General features: G+C 55.1%; 5 protein-coding genes across 5 annotated transcripts in view; 1 reads left to right on the forward strand and 4 right to left on the reverse strand.

Annotated features, from left to right (window-relative positions):
• CHGG_05091 (uncharacterized protein) overlaps nucleotides 1–3,752 on the reverse strand; it is a gene marked incomplete at both ends in the record, with an annotated part of 4,668 nt that extends 916 nt beyond the window's left edge. The window contains 4 exons of the mRNA XM_001224304.1: nucleotides 6–456; nucleotides 576–605; nucleotides 749–3,241; nucleotides 3,300–3,752. Coding sequence (XP_001224305.1) covers nucleotides 6–456; nucleotides 576–605; nucleotides 749–3,241; nucleotides 3,300–3,752 — 3,427 coding nt within the window. The remainder of the gene's footprint in view (nucleotides 1–5; nucleotides 457–575; nucleotides 606–748; nucleotides 3,242–3,299) is intronic.
• A 1,407-nt stretch (nucleotides 3,753–5,159) lies between these two features.
• On the reverse strand, nucleotides 5,160–6,194 carry CHGG_05092 (uncharacterized protein; the record flags this gene model as incomplete). The annotated part of the gene is made up of 2 exons (XM_001224305.1): nucleotides 5,160–5,541; nucleotides 5,602–6,194. The coding sequence occupies 2 exons, from the start codon at nucleotides 6,192–6,194 to the stop codon at nucleotides 5,160–5,162; spliced, it is 975 nt and encodes a 324-aa protein (XP_001224306.1).
• Nucleotides 6,195–8,207: 2,013 nt separating this feature from the next.
• On the reverse strand, nucleotides 8,208–9,450 carry CHGG_05093 (uncharacterized protein; the record flags this gene model as incomplete). The annotated part of the gene is made up of 4 exons (XM_001224306.1): nucleotides 8,208–8,396; nucleotides 8,450–8,905; nucleotides 8,959–9,058; nucleotides 9,398–9,450. 4 exons carry the CDS (start codon nucleotides 9,448–9,450, stop codon nucleotides 8,208–8,210), a joined length of 798 nt encoding a protein of 265 aa, XP_001224307.1.
• A 1,575-nt stretch (nucleotides 9,451–11,025) lies between these two features.
• CHGG_05094 (uncharacterized protein) lies at nucleotides 11,026–11,792 on the forward strand (the record flags this gene model as incomplete). Its single annotated transcript, XM_001224307.1, has 2 exons — nucleotides 11,026–11,447; nucleotides 11,600–11,792. The coding sequence occupies 2 exons, from the start codon at nucleotides 11,026–11,028 to the stop codon at nucleotides 11,790–11,792; spliced, it is 615 nt and encodes a 204-aa protein (XP_001224308.1).
• Nucleotides 11,793–12,287: 495 nt separating this feature from the next.
• Nucleotides 12,288–18,123, reverse strand: CHGG_05095 (uncharacterized protein; the record flags this gene model as incomplete). The annotated part of the gene is made up of 6 exons (XM_001224308.1): nucleotides 12,288–13,871; nucleotides 13,928–15,253; nucleotides 15,354–16,034; nucleotides 16,111–16,484; nucleotides 16,543–17,577; nucleotides 17,901–18,123. 6 exons carry the CDS (start codon nucleotides 18,121–18,123, stop codon nucleotides 12,288–12,290), a joined length of 5,223 nt encoding a protein of 1,740 aa, XP_001224309.1.
• Between the last annotated feature and the right edge of the window lie 1,045 nt (nucleotides 18,124–19,168).

A 19,168-nucleotide genomic window follows, 5' to 3' on the forward strand; every position in this document is an offset into this window, starting at 1 on the left:
CCAACCTCCCACCGTCACCGTCAGCGCCAGTATCACCAGCCCCCGCCACGCCCGAGCGTGGTCAATTCCCCCCCGTCCCCGGATCCGGGCGGCAGCGTGGTCGGCCGCGTGGGGCTGGGGAGGGGCGAGAAAGCGGGTGCGCTGTGGGGAGAAGCGCGCGCCGCGGGGTGGGTAGGGGAAGGAGGCTCCTGTGGAGATTGTGGGGGCTGTGGTGGAGGAGGGGTTGCTAATGTTGGGGGGTTGGTGGTACTGCTGCTGCTGTTGGTGCGTGGGCCATGTGCCGGTGGAGGGGGAGCGAGCTGTGTGGGTGTGGATGGAGCTGTGGCTGGGGCTGGGGTAGGACTCGCGGTAGTGGTGGTGGTGGGTGCTGGCTGGGCTTTGGGCCTGGGTTTGGTGAGGGGCCGGAGCGGCCTGGCTCGAAGATGCTGCGCATGCGTTTGAAGATGCCGCCGCTGCCTGTGTTGGTGGCACCGCCGCTTTCGCTAGTGCTGCTGTGGCGGTTGCGCGGTATGCAGCTGCGGGTCGAAGCTGAGGTCGGGCGATTCGCGATCTTGCCATGGTGCTGAGAGGCTCACGGGGGTGTTGTTCTCCGTATCGTTGAGACCCTGGTAGGTGATTGTGTTGTTCGTGTAACGCCGGTGACCGGGTGGGCGGATTTCTGCTCATTAAAGGCTCGGGTTTGTGGCTGGAAACCCTGTGGAGCGGCGACCCCGGAGGCGAAGAGAATGGGGTACGGGTACGGACGGACTGAGGTAGTCCAGCCATCATCCACATGATATGTAGTGTCCGTGGCATCGCGAACGCGAGTGGTTGATTCCTCGGGGGTCGCTTCCGAAGACGAAGCTAGATACTCGTGTCGAGTAGGGGTCTGAGGCCGCTGAATGTTACAGTGGTTGGTGGAAAGGCCACTGCCGGTCGAGACGGGCGATTCCCGCTGCACGTCTTCTTGGGCGGGATCACTGTTGCCTTGGCCCTGGTCCCAACCACGGGCCTGTGGTGGCGGTGTCTCGGGTTGTGGCACTGATCCCTCCTCTTCAAAATAGCTGTCGACCTCCTCTATCCAGCTCTTTCGGGCGGGGTCTTCGGGAGAAGTTGGACTCTTCACAGTGACTTCGGGTATTCTTTGCGCCTCGGCGTTCTGACCAACCTGCATCTCCTCGGTTTGCTCCGAATGTTCTGGTAGCACAGGCGTTCCTTGCTGACTAGTAGTGACAGTCTCGGCCTCCTCATCTGCGGGCGGGGCATCGCTCTGGTCTGTGTCATCGAACAGGTTATCCTCGCCATGGACGGTAGTGCTATGTTGATGTTCTAGCTCGTACTGTTGAGGGTCTTCCTCCTCGTAATATGCCCCAACGTAATCATCGTCGGTTGCAACATCATGCGGGGGGTTCTCTCGTTGATAATACGCCCTCAACGAGTTCTGGGACGGTAGTGGTGTCACAAATCGCTGCGATTCTGTGTCGGTATCGTCGTCTGAATGCCCACGACGGCCCGGGGATTGGTGTGACCCATCGCGCTCTGGCTCGCACTCCCGTTCAGATGTCCGAGGTCTGATATCGTATGGCTCTGGTGACGGGCGCCTGTACCCTTTATACATGTAATCAACGGATGATTCACGCCTAGTGGCCGTGCTATCTTTAAGTACGGAGGCCTTGTCATCGTCCTTTTCGTGCTCGCGGTCATCAGGCCCTGGTGGAGGATCACGGGTGAGAAGAGGTGATGTATCATCTTGTGAAGGACCAGAGTCCTTAAGCTCAGATTCGACGTGGCCGCCTTGGATGCCGAGAGCGTCATGCACGCCGCTATTTGGCGCTCCCACTTCGTCGTGTTCCTGGGCCGGTTCGTTGTCGTAGCCAGCGGCATCCACGGCCAGTTCTTGCTCGGGAATGTTAGGTTCGCCTGCTCTTGGCTCTGGGATACGGTCCTTCTCTTGCTCAGAAGTTCCTTCTTTCTCCTTGTCTATCTTCTGTTGGGCCACCGTACTGCTAGGTTCTCGTGTTATTTCGGTAGTTTGCAATGGGTGGAGGCGAGGGAGGTTTTCTTCAAAGCCCGCATCTGTCGTGTCCCCTTGCCCCTGGCTTTCGGCTGCGTGGACCACTGAAGGCCCCGCAGCTAAGACTTGTGGTATGTCTGGGTGAGAACGCTCCGATTCGCTGATCTCGTTTTCTTCGATGTAACTTTCTCCCCGATGGCTGAAGCTGGTGTCCGGCGCGTCGCCATTGTCAGACACGTATCCGCTTGGGTCAGCGTGAGCTGAGAACGGTCGGGGCCCTGACGCTTCCGAAAGCTGAGAGTATGCATCACCCTCTGAGTCTTTTTGCCTTGGCGAAGACGCAGAAGAGGCTTCCTCGACGTCGGAAAGGTCGTGGTGATAGAAAGGGGTTGGTTCCGCTTCGGTTGCCATCATGAACAGCGCTGGGCGGTGTCCTGGCAGTTGGTGCTTAGGCGACGGAATGGCTTCGGCGACAACAGAAGTGTCCAACGCGGTAGGGTGAGCCACAGGGGGGTAATCGTGATTATCTCGGTACTCTTCTTCGTTAGGCGATGTAGCATTCTCCTTGAACGGCTCGGGGCTTTCCCTGTCTGTTGAAGGCACAGCTCCTGCGCTGCTACGCTCGCCAGCAACCTGCCCTTGGTGTACTTCACCCTCTTCCACCTCAGGAATGCCAGCATCCTTTATGGTGTCGGAGATGGCCTCGGCTTTGTGTGGTTCGGTAGCCTCACTCCTCAAACTGTGTTGGCTGTTGGGGCTTTCGAGGTGGCGATAATCCGTCTCGGGCGCCGCCGTACGTTCCTGGAGGTCCTCTCGGTAATCATGAACAACATCCGTAACCGCACCCTCTTGTGTAAGGGGCCACCCAGTTGCTTCGGAGACCTCAGCCTGGCTCCCTGCATTTTGTTGTACTGGTGAGTCATCGGCGCGTTCCATTGCATCTCGATCACTAATGTCCATTTTCTCTTGCAGCGATGGACTGGAGTCGGACTTATTCACGTCGTCTGCCGAGGGAGATGCAGCCGGTGCCTCTTGCGGCCCTTCGTCGACTATGTCCGCTTTCTGCTGCTCCGGCCCAGGATGGGCAGGGGCATCTGCCCTCTTCAAGGTCTCGGGCCCTGTCTTGTCGGTGAAGGAATGAGGGGAAGTATTGGTCCTTATGAATCTCGTGGACCTCCTCCTCGCCGGCGTAACAGGGAGTGTGGGAAGTGTCACTTCCAGTTGTTTCTCAATTAGACGGTTGAGTTCCTATTAATCAGGTGCGGTCAGAATATGGCTAGATGTGTCGGGTAGCACATATACATACCCGTCGCTTCTCCTGCAATGTTTGGAGCTTCTCCCGTCCCTTTGTGGCGGCCTCGTGGGCCTCTTCTTCGACCCGGCTCATCAGCTCGTCCGTCTCTTGCTCGACATCCTCCGTCTCTTCTTTGAGCTTCCTGCTCCGGACTTCGTCTTCCTCGTGGGCTTTCGCAGCCACATCCTTGTCCTCTTCACGTCTCCGCAGCTCTCGCTCCTCATCCTCTTTCCTTCGCCGTTCGATGATTTCCTCCCGTTCGGCTTTCCGCTTCCGTTCCAACTCATCGGCCTCGGCCGAGAATGCGGCGGTCAGAGCCTTGATAGCCTCATCTCGCTTCTTTTCGAGGTCGTCGAACTTCGCATCGTGGACCTTTGGGTCGAGAGATTGAAGGGTGCTGTGTATAGCTGCCAACGTGTCTTGCATCTGAGAGACAAGGTCCGAGACATCCATAACGGTGCCCATATTTCCTGGCGGCCGAATCGGATCGCGGCTACTCAGCAGAGGCAACGTTGGAGGACTGCGACGGTTTGTGAAACCTGGGTAAGTAGGTAGTTATGGGGGAAAGAGAGCTACAAGGGGATGCTCGGTGCTGGTGGCCCGTCGAAACGAAACGGCCATGGACATCGGCAATAGCGGAAAGCCAACAAGCTTCCCCTGGCGTTGGTGGTCCGACGTAACCTGGGGATGGCTTTTGCCCCCGGGGGCGACCTCTAAGCCGGGGATGGCCTGTCGTGAGAGGAGTATAGTGTGGAGGGCTGGGGTTGGTTGCCACCGCCGGTTCCAGTCTGGATATCGGAGTAGTTAGCTTAGCGGTCCTATTAACGGGCCGGTTTTCGCTAAGCCATGACTGATTAAGGCGCTTGTATCCGCATCAGGTGAAGGCCCACGGTGGTAGTTGAGGGTATCTTTTGGGTCACAGCTTGGGAACAGTGGTAGTGCATCGCTGAGTGGCGAAACCTGACTCGGACCCCAGGGTTTAACGGGCCTTTGACGTGTTTCAGACAAGCTTGGAATGCAGGACCAACAGCACAATGCATAGTTGGAGAGTAGAGCAGCGGAGGAAAGTTTAAAAGAAAACGAAAAGAACAAGTCAAAAAAAGTCAAAAAGCTCACCGCCTAACCGCCCGTCTTGAATTAATTGACGGAAGGGTAGAAAGCTACGAAAACTCCTCGAGGGAGTTTTGCTTTGGCGGGATTCGAACCCGCACCCTTATGGGGTGTACCACTACACTACAGTCTACGGCAGATTATGAGTCTGCGCTCCCCCCGCTTCGCCAACCACAAATGCGTCTCTTTGCTGGGGGAAGTTGCTGTGGTGAGCGAGGTACATGTATATCAAGGGCCAATAGGCGAGTGTAAAGGGAGCGGGAGAGGATAGTTGGGATGGAGGAGAATGAGGGAGGTTGTTGATAGGAGGTTCTAACGGGAAGCTAGAATATGGAATTGCAAGGAGGGTTAAATAGAAAAGCGGGACATACTTATTAGAGGAATATCTTGCCAATAGTGTAGCTGATACTATAACTAAGCTTTTATATGACTAGAAGGGGGAAAGGGGGGAGAGGGGGTCGGGGGTACTTGGTACGAGTAGCGAAACGACAAAACCAGGCTCTATAATATCCAATTCTTTTGTATTAGCGGTGGACCGATGCCACTCCGCGTGTTTATGTACGATTGCCAGTACTATGTAGACCGCAAGGGTGTCGTTGGCGCAGACCTCTTGCGTTGTGAAGAAGCCGAGCCTCCATCAAAGGCACTCATGGAGAAAGATGATGCAGAAGGGTGCTCACACAGAGCATCGCACCTGGTATAGCGATGATAAACAAGAAAAGAAATCCAAGCCACGGCACATATCCAAGCCTAAAAACGCATCTAAATCCTCGACATCCCGCCCTTGCTGGCCACGGCCATCCTCCTCCGGTGCGCCTCCCTGAAGTTGTACCGAGCATACGTCCCCATTCCGTAGGCAGTAAGCCCCAGAACTAGCCAGACACTGGTGATGATGAGACCGATGGGGAAGATCATGAGTTGGATGCCCGGAAGAACAAAAGCGACGGTGCCGTTTTTGAGGGCAGCCAGTTCGGCCTCAACTGCAAGCTCGGCCATGCGGTAATTGCTCATGACTTCATCCTTGGAGAACTCGCCCGCTACGAATGCAGCCTCGTTGGATGACACGACGGTGTTGACCGACTGGCCGTTGCCGTTGGTAGCTTTAAGCGTGACGATGGGCATGACGAGTGCTTGAAGTTTGTCTCTGGAATGGGATGTTAGAAGGGCGGGTTTTACAGGTGCTGGAAAAGAATGGGTGGCTTACACGTTGACTCCACCTGACATCTGGTCCTGATCGACCTGCCCGATGAACAGGTACGATTGCAGCAGCGGCAGTTCCCCGGTATTATTGGCCTGCCTGGCTTTGACGCGCTTCACCGGTTGCTGGTTGACTTCCGAGACCGAGGCGCCGTTGTAACTGAGCTCGACCTCAATGCTCTCCTGCGGTATCCCTTGGAAATCGCCCGTGGGCTCGCTGAGCTGGAATAACCTCAAATCGGCCTCAAAGGTTCCCGTCGAGTTGTTGAGCAGCGGTAGATTGTAGCAAACACAGGTACCCGAGGGATTGCTTGCGACGTTCAGGTTCTGCAATGCGGCCCGGCATGCTGTGTTCACTGCGGTGTTCCACGCTTCCATGTCGAGGCTTCCGTCACTCTTCAGTGGCGTGTCGTTGCTGAGTCCATCGGATTGTCTCGTCTCCAAGAACCCTCTGGCTCTGAGGTTTGCCCTTGCCATGTCTTCTAACCTCCTCTCTACCCCCTCGCTGTTGCGTGAAAACCCTTCCGCAACGAGGCTCCCAATCCCAGCTTGCGCCCCTGTCGCCAGGAAGGAAGCAGCAAGTGTCCTTTGCCAAAGCATCTTGACTGGTGTGTGTGTTGTGTGTGCGTGTATGTGAATTCCACCTCTTGTTTCTCCAGCACTGTTGTCCCCCAAATTAGATATTTCCCTGCCGCCGTTCGGTCGAATCCGGGTCGAAAACGGTATTAAATTCGATAATAGGTCGCTACCATGCAATCCTACTACCAATACACGCACCCGGCAAGCAGGTGGGCAGTTAGATCGAAGAGAGCGTGGTTGAAGAGAAGCGGGACCCGCCCGACGAAGGGAAGGTGGTTGTCGTCTTGTTTCCTCCGAGTCGACGGCAAGCGCAAAAGTAGAGAAAGGAAGGCCGTGAAGGTGGCGAGGGGGCGAAACTCGGGGATTAAACTGGTGGTGGGAAAGGAAACGGCAGACTGGAAAAGAACAGAATATGCAAGGTAGATCAGGGCGATCAAGGCGACGAAAAATGGGCTGACTCGAGGGATGTGAGGCCAGGGATCAGAGAAGGAAAACGAAAAGAGAGCATGACGATGTCTCAGATGGGAGGGAGTGGAGGTGTCTTAGATGGGCAGAGGGACTTTGGTCGAGGCCTCGAAAGAGATGCACGGCATGTACTCTTGGCGGAGGACAGAGGATGGGAGCTTTCCGGATGAAGCCTTCAACCAATGACAGCTGAGAAAGGAGCCAAGATTGGTCGTTTTGCTTCGGATCGATTGGCTGGCGCTGGCCCACACCGGGAGGCCACAGGCTGGGGAGAAACGTTCTTGAGAAGGGGTCGCGACACACGAGAAGCACCAGGGATTTTGATGCGTCTGGGAGCCAAAACCCCAAAACCCCGTATTTGTGTGTGTGTGTTTCGTACGAGGTTCCCCTTGTTTTCACCGGGGCTTGAGGAGGCCATTGTGTGATCGCCACTTCAAGGATGAACGTGCAGTGTCGGATCGCCCTGATGGAACAGCCCGAGCCCGATTGGCCGGGGTCTGTGGCAGAAGTGGTCGGACCCTGTCCCCGCGATTGGCTGTTAGTGGCCAGGGGTGGTCTGGGGATCGCAAGCGAGCAGACCACGCCGCAGCGCAGCCGTCCATGGCATGAGACGACGTGGACGACGATTTGAAGACGAGCTAATGCCAATGAAATGGATGGATAGTTCGCCGTGCAAGGAAATCATTTTGTGCAAATTTGGTCGTGATTTGGGCGGGGTCCCCAATCTCGAGCCGACAAAACACGCTCGCAGGAAATGGAAAGCAGAACGGAAGCTTTTTCGCTCTTGGGCAGGTTTGAAACCATCACTTGGCTCCTGTCCCCACCGAGCGTGGGACCCCGCCAAGTCGCCCAGAAGCCGAGCTTTGAGTTCAGTTGAGGCTCACCCGCCACAACGTTGACCAGAACAGGTTTAGCGCTACCTTAACAAGCCACATCCGTCCCCCCAATTCGCCTGCCGAAAGCCGGCTTCATTTTCGTGCCGGGCGCCAAAACCTTAAACTCCAGCCAATCGATGAGGATTGCACGACTCGAAGCTCTTCTTCCGCTTCCCAGATTCCGCAACCGAAGGATGGGCCGGGCGCTTAAGCAGCAAAACCCCCCGCCCTACTCCATGCCGTGCAGCTCGACAGCTAAATAAAGTATGTACACGACATGCAGCCCGGCGCATCCGCAGATCGTGCATCGCACACGTGCGGCCGTCAGAGCTCCCCCGATTCCAAGATGCGCGGCTTGTTCGGCTTTCTCTTTTCTGCGCAGGGTCGGGTCTGCCGCGTTTTCTGGGACCTGGGTCTGCGGCCCGCTCGACGTCTGCGGCACAGTCTCACACGGCGGTTGCGGGCTTGGCCACCCTCACTTTGACCGCCTCCCCAGATTCTTCTGGCCGCTGCTGGCCAGGAACACACAGTCTTGGGATGTTTCTTGGCTTCTAGTATGCTTTAAATCCTCGTGGCGTAAAATTGGTCGATTGCAAAAAAAAAAAAAAAAAAAAAAAAAACGAAACGAATGGGTACCTTACTGAGCGTGGGCCACCTCATTCAATATCCCCTTCCATCATAAGTCATGTCTCCTCTAATGTCCAAGTCCTCCTGAACGTCCATATTTCTCAAGGACTTCCTCCCGCTCTAACCCTGCGGGCTTAGACGCCGCCAAATGCATGTGGTTTACCCCGGAATCGCTCTCCATGAAGGGGTTTGGATCCGAGGCTTGGTCAAGATTGCCCAGAGTGTGGTTCACACCCCGATGGGACGCTTCGTCGGCCTGGCATTGAATCAGCAAGTTCCCATCGATAGGAACAATGACAAGAGACTCACCCGAATGTACAGGATCAGGTCCCTCATCGTCCGCCTACCCTCAGGCATCTTCCAGTACTGCACCGCAATATCCGGGATCTTGAACCCCGGATCCGTCCACTGCGGCAACCACCCCTTGTCCATCTCAGCAAGACACTTCGTGTACGTCGCCACCGCTTCATCCTCGAGGTACCCCACTAGCCTGTGGCAGAAGCCTAGCGAGATTAGGTACCCAATGAACATGGTGTTGTAGAAGATGCCCTGCGCCGCAAACACCATGAACCGCATCAGCCTCCCCGGCCGGTACATGGCCAAGAAGGTCATCAGGTGCATGCGCTCGTTGTACGACTCCTCCAGCAGCGTCTTGATCCAGCCCTGGTCGAGCTTGAAGCGGCGGATGGAGTGCAGGTGACGCAGGCCGCCGGCGACCGCGCCGGGGATGCCGGCTACCGTTTCTAGGAAGACGAAGCGGACGAGCTGGAGGGTGTTGTTAGTATGGGGAACAAAAATGGTGAGTTGGATCGGCTCACCCATTGTGACTCTGTCATGGGCCGGTAAGCGGTCGTGGTGGGGTGCTTAGTATCTGGCCCCAGCTCGGACGGCATCCCGGTGAGGAAATCCATTCCCCATCTAGAGTTTGGTTAGCACCGTGTTGTAGAACAAGGCTAGATAAGGAAGGGGAAAGAGGGGGGCACCCGCCGGCAGGCTCTAATCATCCGCCATGCGATCCGGTCACTCAGTGTTCGTGGCTTTCGGTGACTGGGAACTACCTCCAGCACCACTTTGTCCTCCCATCCTTTGTGTGGCCAAGATAGTGGCGGTGAGCCAGATGTTGCAGGCTCTTTGGACAGGACGGTCTTCGCGCTTGGGGTTATGGCTGTAGTCGAGAGTCTGATCTGGGCTTGTTGGGTTGCAGATATGGCTGGCCCCGGTGACAGACGCGATGGTGGATGGGAACTGGATATTAACGTATATTGCTGGTGCCGGTGCAGCTTGTATGGTACGCGGAGACGATGGGCCATGGTAATTGTGCTGATGTTGAGTCGATTGAGGGTTCGGAGGGGCACCTAGTTTGTCAACGAGCTTGGGTATTCTGGTGGAAACCCTCGCTTTATATCCCGTTCGAACTGAGATATGAATCATGCTCATTCCGAGTATTTGTACATACAACGGCCGAGGCCAAGGCAGAGAGCTCGTCATCCGGTTACGGAATCGTGGGACGAGTCATCCATATCCAACGGCCGAGCAGCACCCGGCACAACGAGTTAGCAATAAATGAGACGAAAACCACCCGGATTGACTCTAGAGCCACAGCTGATAACAGCCGATGCTAACAGCATGTGGTCGATGGTGGCTGATGAGGAAATGACTGCCCCTTGCCTGCATTGGACTTGGTCGATCTTGGTTAACTTGGCTCGGGCCGTTATTGAAAAACAGGTACTAATGGGGCCGAATACATGGAAAGGGGTTTGGGACATGTGTGGTTCTGTTACGATGACTAGCGTTACTTCGTCCAGTTTTGACATGTGAATGTTGTGGGTTCCGAACTCGGCCCCGGTTCGGATATCAGGGGGCACACCCACACACACGCCTTGGTGGGGGGCTTCGTAGACCAAGTTCGCAGTCTTACCTCGGTAATTCAGTCGACATCTAGCTTTCCATTCTTCCCACGAAGCGCTTAGGTTATTAACTCAATTAGTTTAGCTAACGGGCTGTGGTTGTTTTAAAGTTGTGTAGTGTGGTAACCGCCGTGCTTCCTACATGACATCCCATATTGCTACACTTCTCGAACAGAACTTCATTGACCCCCTGAACAAGGATCAAACTTAGTGACATCATCGTATCGTGTAATGCTATATTGATAGAACTTGGCCGCTCGATCAACAGAGTCAGAAAGGAGGAAACCTAATTAAGCACCGGAGCTTGAGCTGAAAGGCGGTGCAAATCTCTAACAAATGATGGGGTTGGAGACTGGTACTGAAGGATGCGGAGCACAGATAAAGTAGGATAGTTATATGAAGGGACAGGTGTTGATTGCTTGGTATGTAGAAAAACAGGAAGCAATGCGGTTGTCACAAGAAACAACCCCTATTTTGTGTTTTGTATCATGGCGCCCGCCTGATAGTTTCCAATTGACAAGCTGGCAGAATTGAATAATCTGAATCTGTTATTCATGTATGGCGACGCATTATCAAGTTCTACTTTCCCTACCTTTGTGCAAGCTCGTTTCGACATGAGGTATTTGACCCTGCCCCTCAGGATCGTCATGTCATGTCGGAAAACGGCCCCTCGATCTGCGTTCTGAGGCTCTTGGCTTCGGTTTGGTTGACGGTATTAATACTAGCCTGGCCGGGAACATTTGCGTGCTATGAGATGTTCCATTTGGTTCTGTTGAATACTTGAAGACAGCTCGTGACTGCGCGTGCAGTGCGCACAGATGCGATGTGTCTCCAGGCAGCTTGACCCGACCACTTGACCGTGCGCAGGCTGGCTGATAGACATTGCCTCTGAGACCGGCCTTGCGTCGAATTCTTCCCAACTTTCCACACAGCAGCGAGCACAGCCACGTCCAACAGCCTTTGGTCTCACGATTCACCATGACTGGTACCATGATTGCTCAGCACGACACACCTTCCTCCTCCACAAGCTCCGTTGCCGCAGGTTCGGCAGATTCGACCATGCCGTATCTCACCAGCCCCGACACCGCGAGAACCAGCCCCGACACCGCGAGAACCAGCCCCGACACCGCCAGCGCCAGCCCCGATACCAGCAGCATCGGTCCCTACGTCCCAGGCAGCATCCCACTGCCAAAGATCTCGCTTCTGCCACCGGAGAACGGCAAAACGGGTCAGATTGCCGATAAAATCTTGATGCCGCGCCAGCTCCCACACCTCCCACCGGGACACACGCAAACGGTACCTATGTACAACATCAGCTACCCGGACCGGCCAGGGAAGCGGGAGCTTGTGCCGTTCAACGAGATCTTGCAGCACGTCTCGTTGCGCGAGCTCGAGAGATGGTACGTATTGCTTTCTTTCAAGTTAAAACACGCGGCGGCACATCATGCCCAGGGGCCATCAAGCCCCGGGGAGCAATTAGCCCTTGAGTGTGGTCGAGCCGCTTCTTGATCAGCCTGGGGCTCCCGGGCGCGTGACTAACGCCAAGATCTAGGGAGGACCAATGCCCGCATTTGCGCAAGGAACAGAAACAGCAGAAGGCCAAAGCCAGGCGACAAGAGCTGAGAAAGCAGAGGCAAAAGGAGAAAGAGGAGGGACCCAAGACACGGATGGTCACGCGTGCAACCAGAAAGCGGACGGGCGAAGTCCTGTTGGACAAGCTCAACCCGAGTGTAGGTAAATATTGAAGAAATGCGAGTAATAATAATATAATGGTAATGCCTTACGCTATACTCGGTGAACGTTTTTGAAGCCTGGTACTTCGGCCATCAGGCCTTCTCACACAGATGGCTGGATGGATGGAATTTATTTCGCCCGGAGGCACTGGGCCTATAGGGCCTTGGCACGCTAACTACATCCGGATCATATCGGTTTGCCTTTAACTCTGAACAGTGATGCATGGATGGATGGATGGAATTTATTTCGCCCGGAGGCACTGGGCCTATAGGGCCTTAGCACGCTAACTACATCCGGATCAAATCGGTTTGCCTTTAACTCGTACAAGCCCCCTACTTCTTCCCTCTTTCTCGCTGCACCATTTACCTCTTGCCTTGGTTGTTGTTAGCAGATCAACTTGGAGGCTACTTTCTCCAAGTGTTCAGCGTCCTATCTTCAGCAGCTAAAGCGGGACCTGCTGGTTAAGGCTCGTGGTTGAGGCTCGTGGTGTTGAGTGTCGGCTTCTTCTACTGTGACTGGTCTAGACTCTCCTCCTCATTCAGCTCCAGCCTTCCTGTTGCCATTGCGTATTTGATCGTCGCCCGGACTGCCTTCATATCTGGTGACCAATGCCTTGTATCTGATGGCGCTTTCCCTCCCAGATAGAACGAGAGGCTTCCTCGTCTTGCCACTGTGCATTGCAGCATGTCTTCCCTCAGAGCTGTCCATCTCACGCATCGGAAAAGAAAGTGTTCCACTGATTCCCTCGCTTGTCCACAGGCACAAAGGTCTGACTCGACCGCCCCAATCCTGCTCAAAAAACCGTTCAGTCTCGCCATTCCGGTTCGGAGCTGCGCCAATACGCAGGCCTCCCTTCGCTTCAGCTTGTCATAGAGATGGCGCGTGTGCTTGCCTGGTAGTGCTGCGTCCATGGCCTTTGAGAACTTGCCCACGCTTACAGGTAGAACTCTTGTCGCCCGTTGTCTTTCCATTGCCAGCCTCATCGCGGTAGACTTGGCCTGGGGTATTTGGGAGTCGGGTGTGCGTCCTTGCTTCGACGCTCTCTGGGCTGCTGCCTTGGCATCTGACCCCAGCGCGAAGTCAATCTCCGCTGGTATCCACAGAAAGTTGACCGAGTTCCCTCTTTGTCGGTGCAGCCTGGCCAAGTCGTAGATTTGCCGTATGATGCTTTGGCCGGATTGCTGCCGCGGCTGTCCAACTGCTGCCAGCGCTGACTGGTTCCTAGTGATCACGGTGATGTGCCTGTGGCAGATGCTAGCCGGTAACTTCTCCAGGGCCATTGCGATGGCTGCTAGCTCTGCTGTATATGGGTTCTGCTCTTCCCTTGTCCCAAGAACAACAGCATAGTTTGTCACAGTCTCGCTAGTTCTGTTGAAGAGAATATCCCGTGCAAGGCCGCCCATGCCAACAATGCCCTTCTTTACGGATGAGCTGGTTGCGATCACGATTCCCGAAATTTTGTTGACCATCTCGGCCGCCTTCCCTCGATCGGCTTCGAGCGTCGGTCGTAGGCGAGGTACCCAGGGCGGGACGGCGTATTCCTGGATTGTCTCCATCCGGTCAACTCGTACTCCTTCGGCCACACGGGCAATTTTCTGCAGCGGAGATACGAATCGTACGGTGTTCCGGACTTTCTTCATGGCAAGGGGATGCGTTCCGGGCAGCGTGTGGATGTTGATCCACAGACTGGCTGCCGCCTGGGCGTGTCGTTCTCGTACGGGGTAGATGCTCGCTTCAGCTTCCACCACGGCTGTTGCCGCGGTTCGAAAGGCTCCCGTGATGGCCAGGGCCCCGATTTTCTGCGCCCTGTTCAGCCAGCTCAGTGCCTTTTCCCCGCACGCATGCATCCAGACATTGGCAGCGTAGTCCATGACCGGGGCTACTGTCGCAACAAATAGCTGTCTCGCTGTCCGCGGGGAAAGTATCTTCAGCCTCTTCAGGGCCAGAGCGGCTGCGAGGCCCTTAGCTGCCGTCCTAGCAATGTGCTGCTTGTAGCGGAGTTCGCGATCCATCACGACACCTAGGATTTTCGCACTTTCCTTCGGTTTGACCACTTCGCCTTTGACCGAGAACGGTTGTTCTGAAAATCGCTCCATGTTCCTCGTGAAGTGTATGATGGCTGTCTTTTCGCCTTCAAACTGCGCACCGCTCCGTTTCTCCCAGTCAAGGGCTTTGTCGATGATAGCTTGGAATCCAAGCCTTGGATTCCAGTGCGGTTCGACTCCGCTGACGGGCCCGTTACCCAGGCAGTGTAGTCGTCCACGAAGGCAATTGCGCCTCCGTTCGCGTCGATCTTGTGCTGCACTAGGTCGGCGTTGAAGAAGAGGAACAACACTGGAGACAGCGGCGATCCTTGCGGAAGACCCGCTTGGGGCAGCTCTTGCCGTCCAGATGTGAACCCGTTTACGGCAATGGTCGCTGTGCGCTTGGAGCAGAAGGCGTCGATCCACTTGACCAGGGGTTCAGGTATCCCTCTTGCCTTGAGCCTCTGGAGAAGCCTGTCTTTGAAGACCCCATTGTATGCGCCCTTGACATCGAAGCTGATCAAACTGAGCACCTTCCTAGCTCTCCATGCTTTGTAGATGTGTTCCTGAAGCAGAAGGAGAGCCTGTTCGGTCGAGCGTCTCTTCCTGGCTCCGAAGTGGTTGGCGGGTAGAAGGCCGCAGGTCTCCACAGCATGGGATAAACGCTCCGCAATGACTGCCTCCAGTATCTTACCCAGCGTGGAGAGCAGCGAGATGGGTCTCCAGGACTTGGCTAGAGTGTATTCGCTCTTCCCTGGCTTCTTCAATGGGATGATCTTGGCATTCCTCCACTGGCTGGGGATGTCGCCGTCTCGAAGCGACGTTCCGGAATAAATGGGAGCACCCTGTCTTTGACCACTGGCCAGAGCTGTCTCCATACCATTTGCCGGTAGACCGTCTTCCCCGGGCGCCTTCCATGGCTTAGCGGACAGGACCTTTTGTTCTATCTCCTCCATTGTTAGGTCTGGCATGTGTACCGGCGCCCGTTGAGGTCGTTGGCCCTCGTCTTCGATTCTCGCTGGCAAAGGTGGGAAGAAGGCGGTGAGTAACTCCTGCGCTTGTTCTGCTTTACCCTCCGTGATGGAGCCATCGGGTCGGACGAGCGGGGGTATCTTATCGCCCATCGTGCCGCTGCCGGTTTGCAGGTACTTCGTTGCTTGCCAGATGTTAGCGTCATCGGCCAGGAAGTCGTTCCAATGCGAACTCTTCTGTCTGCGGATGGCGTCGTGGTACTCTTTGGCTGCCATCCTGGCTCGTTGTTCGAGCTCTGGTGCTGTTTGCCCAATCCTACGTCGAGATCTCGCCTGGTTTCTCCAAAACGTGTATGTCTGGCGAAGCCGTGTCAGGTCCGTTGTCCACCACCGCTTGGCGTATGGTGAGGGTTTGGCTTTAGGTGTCAGGCCGTAGACCGCCTCGGTTACCGCTGCCATGAGCCTGTCCGTCTGCTGCTGGACATTGCCGTCCCAGGGGATGCGTTCGAGGTTTGCTGCCACCCTAGTCCTAATTTCCGCCCCAGGGCGCGTTCTTGAAGAAGGAACCTCGTCTCACTGGGACGGTCCTCCACCGAGGTGTCAAAAGCTGTCTCGATGCTCTGTGGTCTGAGCCATGGTCGCAGGGGTGAATCGCGCATCTGAGTAGTTGGTCTGCTAGTTCTGCAGAGGCCAGTACCAGGTCGATTGTGCTCTCAATGTCGCCTGACTGCCACGTCTTCGTGCCTCTTGGGAGGAGGCTGCAGAGGGAGTGTTCGTCCATGAGGTTGATGATGCGGTCTCCCTCGCCTTGTCTCCGTGGTGAGACATCGTCCCCTCCCCAAAGCTGGTCGTGGCGGTTGAAATCGCCCGCCAGGATGATATCCGTTCTCGTCCCTGTTCCGTTTCGAAACCTCCTAATCAGTCGGTCAATTTCCCTCATTGCATCTTCCAGTGCTTCGTCACTACCACCCTCCACATACACTGACACCATCAGCACTGCCCGATCTGGGAGCCGAATGCGTGCTGCGGTGAGGTCTGCCGACGGCACTGGAATCTGCTCGACCTCTATATCGCTTCGTACCCATAGCATGCTCCGAATTGGCCACGTGGTTTCTCGTCTTGTCGTTGGTATAAGCTTCGTCCAGTTGTGATGACTCATTGGGACCGTCGTCACCGAGCCTTCGATCAGCCTGGCATATGGTTCGGAGATGGCCAGCACTGCGAAGTCCTTGAGTCCCTCGTCGTTTAGCAGACTCTGCTGCACTTCTCTCCGTTTGCGGACGTTGAGCTGAAGGATCTTAAGCGTCTTGGGCCCCATTGTTCAACCAGCGTACCCGACAGTTCTTGCTAAATGACTCGTGTGGTCCTCTGCATAGCACGCACTTCAGGACCACGGACTGACACGTCTTGTGGTGGTGACCCTGTTCCGCACACCTTCCGCATCTTTGCGGCTTTTTGCAGGCGAAGGCCTTATGGCCGATCTCCTGGCATCTGTAGCACTGGATTGGGCCTTCCCGGAGCGCGAAAACGGTCGTGTAAGCGGATTCTCCGGCGAGATGGAAGTAACGCCCGTCTAGAAGTCGCCTTGCTTCGCTGCCCTTCGTCACGTAGACAACCATCGAGCCGTAGGCCTTGCTTGTATCCTTCCTGCTGAGCCAGGCAATCTTCGCAATGTTGACGTCGTTCTCTGTCCCTAGCGCCTCTGCGGCTCCCGGCAGGATGTTTCCGTCCGCATCGAGGACCGCTGTTCGGTTGGCATTGTCTACCCTTCACCGGGTACAACTGGTCTCTCAATACCCGCACTCCAGGAACACTGATCTTCACTGCCGCTTCCTTGACGAGCTGGACCTCGCCTTCGTCCCTGCAAATTACTCTGACTCGGTCCGGGTTTCGGGCCTCCTTCACAACCGCAGCGCAACGCCAGTCTCCCATGCTTTCCTGTGCCCTGGCCTCTGTCTCGATTGCCTTTCTAATGTCCGCCACCTGGACGTTTCCCTTCTCTTTCTCCTCCACCCTAGATGTATCGATCGTACAGAACAACGTGTCGGTAAAGGATGAAGGCGTCGTGTTTCGCGAGGAGAGGGTGCGCACACCGCTTGGCTGGCTTGATGGTGGGGTGCGAGCGACTTCGGCGTATGACCCTCTTGCGCTTGGTTGGGACGAAGCCATGGCTACCGGGTGGCGTTGAAGGGTATCAATCTGATCCCGCGCTTGTCTCAGTTCTTCAGAAAGCTGGGTCCTGGTGTCTGCAAGTTGGCGATGTAGTTCTTGAATCGCGTCGTGCTGCTTGCAAATCACCTCGCGTAGTTCGCCAATCGTGTTTCGCTGCTCGGTAATCATTCGGTACATTTCGTCTCGTTGTTCGTTGATCGCCTCCAGGAGCATCTGTATACCTGACTTCCCCGTCTCGATCCGGCTGTTGGCTCCATATAAAATCCCAGACGCGCGTGCTCCTCGCGTCGTAACCGCCCGCGTGGTCTCGCTCGCCGCTCTCCTCGACGTGGTAGCCACGTCCTCGAGCGATTGCATGGCTTCGCGAGCTTTCGCGCTCGGTTTCAACGCGCGGCTCGGTCGTCTCGGCGAAGGTGGTTGGTCGGCCACCTCGACCACGATTTGGGGCTGCGCCTCCGCCGCCATCTTGCAGTCCCTCGGCAGTGCCGCCCGACTTTCACAAAAGCTTCCTGGTCTCGATCGCCTCTCGCCGATGAACCTCTCCCTTATTTTTCGAATGCTCGTTCGTCTTTTCGTAAGATCGTCGCCTCTGACCATCGAACAGTGATGCAGTCCTCTGTGTGCACGTGCTGTTTGGTGCGATCACGTGATGGTAGGGAAAAAGGTGCCCAGGGTGGCAATGTTTTGCCTGTGCAAGAGGCATAGGGTGTGGCGAGAAAGGGGAGAGAGTAATGGGCTTGTACGAGTTAGAGGCTAAGTGACTTCGATCCGGGATGTAGTTAGCGTGCTTAGGCCCTATAGGCTTAGTGTCTCCGGGTGAAATAAATTCCATCCATCCATCCATCCTGTTTTGCCTGTAACAGGCCTCAACTCGCTTTGGAGCAAGCAAAACAGACGGCATGTAGACAGCCCACACACGACGTGAATCGATCGTTTGTGGCGATGCACTTACAACAGAGCCATACTGGGCCCTTTTTGTTGTACACGCACCGTTCCCGCTCACACCCCTCACGACCATCGCAAATCTTGTCGGCCACAGTATAACTCTGAGATTCGCAGCCGTTTGGCTTTTCGTCCGCTGGTTTTCCCATTTCGCATCGTAGGAGCGAAATCTCCTCCTTGGTGAGCAACACGTGGCCGCAAACCGGGTGCTTGTTCCGAACCCATAAACACATGATAGTGGTTTACAACGGCAACTAGGTTGGGAATAAGGCTCGGTGTATTATACTGTTCTCGAGTAATTGTTGGAAAATTGTGTACTGCTGTAATTTCTGGCGCTCTTTGTGACTACCTGCCTTTGGTAGGTATTTCGGCACATCCGTCAAGTTACTTATATAGGTCTAAACGGAGAGGATGGCCCGGCCCAGCTTTATAGCTTCTTCTGGGTTAGAAAGTCTAGTGGCTCTATCAAGGTGCCAACAATTGTTATTTATGGATTACATACTAGGTACGAGGTTACAGGCAGCTATAACATGCTGAAGGATGAGAACTGTTGCGTTAGGGGCTAGAAATGACGTGGTTTGTGGAGCTATTAGAAAGGATAACAGTGAACAGAGTAGATGATCGATTATTCTGTGCCCCCTGGCCATACAGATTCACAAATGAGGCGCTCAACCCATTCCCTGATAGGCTGTAAATGTGAACTGGAGTGTGCTTCCCATGGTTGAGAAAAGAACTCTGGACATTGTGGATTATTTGTCGAGGTGGTCCTGAGTTGAGGGGTCGTTGTATCTAGCATTGGCTTGTCAAAGCTTCCATGTCACAATATACGAAAATTCCTGGCTACCTGTCACTTTGCTGTGAAGCTTTTGATAATGAAGGCAGAGGGCGAGGTGTTGACTACCGGTATACGTACGATGTAGATACTGAGTTCTTTGGTTAATGATTCGTATGTGGCGCAAGAGAACATATGGCGTGATATATGGGCGGCACTAACAGGACCCAGCATGTCATTCTAAGTTTGAGATTCAGTGTCATAGGTATTCCACCTAGTGATATTGGTCGTTGCTTGCCAGCGTGGCGTGGTAGGTGTCCAGGTTATAAGAATAAAACCATGGTCAATAACAACCCGGAGGCCAAGGCTTGCCTAGGTCGCGAACACTACCCAAAACCAATATTGACAGGTCGGTGTAAGCGCTATCCTAGGCTGGTTCCGGCAATTTACCCAAAAATAGGAGTACCACAAAGGTTGCCATACTTACCCGGATATTGGGAAAAGTC

The sequence above is a fragment of the Chaetomium globosum genome, genomic scaffold (assembly GCF_000143365.1).
Source record: "Chaetomium globosum CBS 148.51 scaffold_4 genomic scaffold, whole genome shotgun sequence".
NCBI lineage: Eukaryota > Fungi > Ascomycota > Sordariomycetes > Sordariales > Chaetomiaceae > Chaetomium > Chaetomium globosum.